Here is a 2,709-nt window from a genome sequence, read left to right as displayed (position 1 = left end):
TACATACCTCCTCCCTTGCAATGTGCATTTATTAATCGTTTCCTTTAAAAAAAAAATCTAAAGTAGCTCTTTTGCCTTTGTGGGATGATCAGCTTCCTTCATTTTTTCACGAATCCCTGGGTTTATTTACAAATCTCCATTATCTGCAGCCTACTGTGTCTGCTAGCAAGACTGCTTGCTGCATCTTATTGAACATCAACTCTATACAAGATGATTGATCTTTCAATGTATTGACTTTTAACCCTCACAGTGCCTCATCCTTGTAGTCTCAAGCTTAGAGTTGAAAACAAAATACTTTATTGAAGAATAGTTACATAAATTACATCTAATCATCCAGTTGGGGTTCAAACAGCCTTAAACAAACATGGAATATTCAACTTCAAGAAGCTTGTCTTCACAACCTATGTCCTTAATAACCAACTTTTATTTTCTTCCAAAATGAGAAATCCATTTAAGACTGCCCCAAAAGCTTGAAATAGCCAAGCTACCTAAATAAATCTATTGCCTTTCAAATATCCATACTCTATTCTGATTGTAAGATTTCATGGTCTTTAAATTGAGTATGTTTGCTATCTTTTTATAACAACCAAAAATGTGATACCGTATTCTGGCTCCTTCCCTAAAAAGTGGGTAAGGGAACATGTTCTTTAAATTTTCAGATGTATACTACTTTCATCACATCAAAGCAGCCTTCAAAACTCTAATATAAAACATACAGCAAGGGGATCTGGAGAGATGGCTCAGAACTTAAGAGTACTTGTTGCTCTTCTGAGGACCAGCTGCATTTGGTTCCCACCTAAGTCAGGCAGCTCAAAAAAAAAAAAAAAAAAAAAAAAAAAAAAAAAAAAAAAAAAAAAAAAAAAAAAAACCATAAAAAACAACAACACCAAAAACAAAAAAAAAACAAAAAAAACCCTGAAACTAGTTTCAAGGAATCTGGCACACACACACACACACACACACACACACACACACACACACACACTTTTTAAAAATACTCACCAAAATGTTGAAGAAAAATGACAGTGTGACAACTAGATTTATAATAAGTCTATTTTATTTAAGAGAAATCACATTTTTCCATCCCTAAATAATTGGGAAAAAGAGGTGAGAAAAGTAAGAACAGTGGAAATAGAATGAGGATTCTAATTGTGAATTATCTGTTAAAAGACCACCAGATACTGCATGGTTATGAAGTTCATGGAGGTGAAATCTAAACTTCTTGTACTTTTCAGATACAAGACTCCATTTCTTATTTACAAGTGTTTTGATTCGGTTAGCAAGTAGACCCAGTTTTAGTAGTATTTCTGATGTTATTGAATACCTATTGATTTCTGGTTTAGTTGGACCTAACAGAAATTGTATAGCAATTTGAGCATCCATTATGAATTCCAGTATTTCATAGATTTCTGATATAATCACATTAGTTAATAAGCCATATCTTCTGCTAAATAGACAATACCTAGCATGAAAGTTGTCTTTTTAAGGACCAGTGGTTATTCCCTGTTGAACAATAAATAGTATTTTATTTACTTAAATGGTTAGCATGCTTTATGATCCCAGATTACCACCAGAAATACCCAAAAGAATTAAAGTTTGTTCTCAAACACAAGCACATTATTTTATATTTAGAGAAATGGAGTTCCCAAGTATACAGAAATCAATTCAAGTCAACCATATCGTCTCTCAAGTCTTCACTTACTAGACAGTTGTGAACCACCTGTCACACAGCACTCTGGCTCATAAGTGCTAGAAGATTCCACGAGTTGTGTCCCAGAGACAACATTCCTCGAGGAGTTACAGGAACTGGAGTCAGGAACCTGAGAACAGCATTGGCTGGTTTCAAACTCCACAGTTTGGCAACTCTCAGACACTGTAGACTTTAGCGGGAAACACTTGGACATGTAACTTGCAGGTTGATAGCTCTGGACTGCAAATCCCACTTGCCGACAACTTCTTGACTGGCAGGGTTGAGAAGCACACGCTGTCAGAGCTGGAGAGATTCCTGACTGGCATGTTGTTCGTTCACAGGTTTTGGAATTGGACCAAGTTGTTTGGTCAGCTCTGGAGATCCAGGAACTTTGTACACAAGGGTCCACTTTGCACTGGTGCTGTTCATAAGTGTCTGGTTGGTGAGTGGAGCTTTCACTGTAGGTTTCTTGAAAGTCGTCCAGGAGCCATGTTCTGCTGTGCCAACTGCTGGGCAAGAAAATCCCATCTTCAAAGCTTTTAGGATTAGAGTCGTGTGTGAGGGCAGAGAGTGATGGCGTTTTACCCAAGCTCCTGAGTGAAGGGCCGTAACTATGAGGCATATCCTCCAAACCCTTAATTGAAGTCAGCTAAAAAGGCTCCAGTTGTCAAATGTCAGGTTTAAAGATGTGGATATTATATCTTTGCTGGGGACATTATATAGTTCTCAGAAAGCTGGGTGTTGGCTTTTATTTTTAAGACTCCTTTGCACTCATTGCTGAAGCTAATTTGAAGGATAGCATCTTATTATTGCTTTGCTTAGTTCTATGTGAAATGGTGTCTTATTAACAAGATGCAAGTCCAATTGTTAGTCTTCAAAATGGCTTTCATGTGAGTTCCATAGCTGACTCATCAGGGCAGGTGAGGTTAGTCAAATAGGAGTCCCAACGTGTCATTCAAGCTCACTATTATGATGAATTTTTATATTGGTAGGTGGACCATAAAGAGTGTGGGTGTGAA

At 37.1% G+C, this 2,709-nt stretch overlaps 1 protein-coding gene across 1 annotated transcript; it reads right to left on the bottom strand.

Moving 5' to 3' along the window:
- Nucleotides 1-1,131: 1,131 nt before the first annotated feature.
- Nucleotides 1,132-2,358, bottom strand: LOC114697667 (keratin-associated protein 27-1). Its single transcript, XM_028875950.2, has one exon. The coding sequence runs from the start codon at nucleotides 2,310-2,312 to the stop codon at nucleotides 1,695-1,697; it is 618 nt and encodes a 205-aa protein (XP_028731783.1). The 5' UTR covers nucleotides 2,313-2,358; the 3' UTR covers nucleotides 1,132-1,694.
- Between the last annotated feature and the right edge of the window lie 351 nt (nucleotides 2,359-2,709).

The sequence above is a fragment of the Peromyscus leucopus genome, chromosome 12 (assembly GCF_004664715.2).
Source record: "Peromyscus leucopus breed LL Stock chromosome 12, UCI_PerLeu_2.1, whole genome shotgun sequence".
Lineage (NCBI taxonomy): Eukaryota > Metazoa > Chordata > Mammalia > Rodentia > Cricetidae > Peromyscus > Peromyscus leucopus.
The sequence above is the reverse complement of the archived record's forward strand: the minus strand, read 5'-3'. Positions and strand labels throughout refer to the sequence as shown.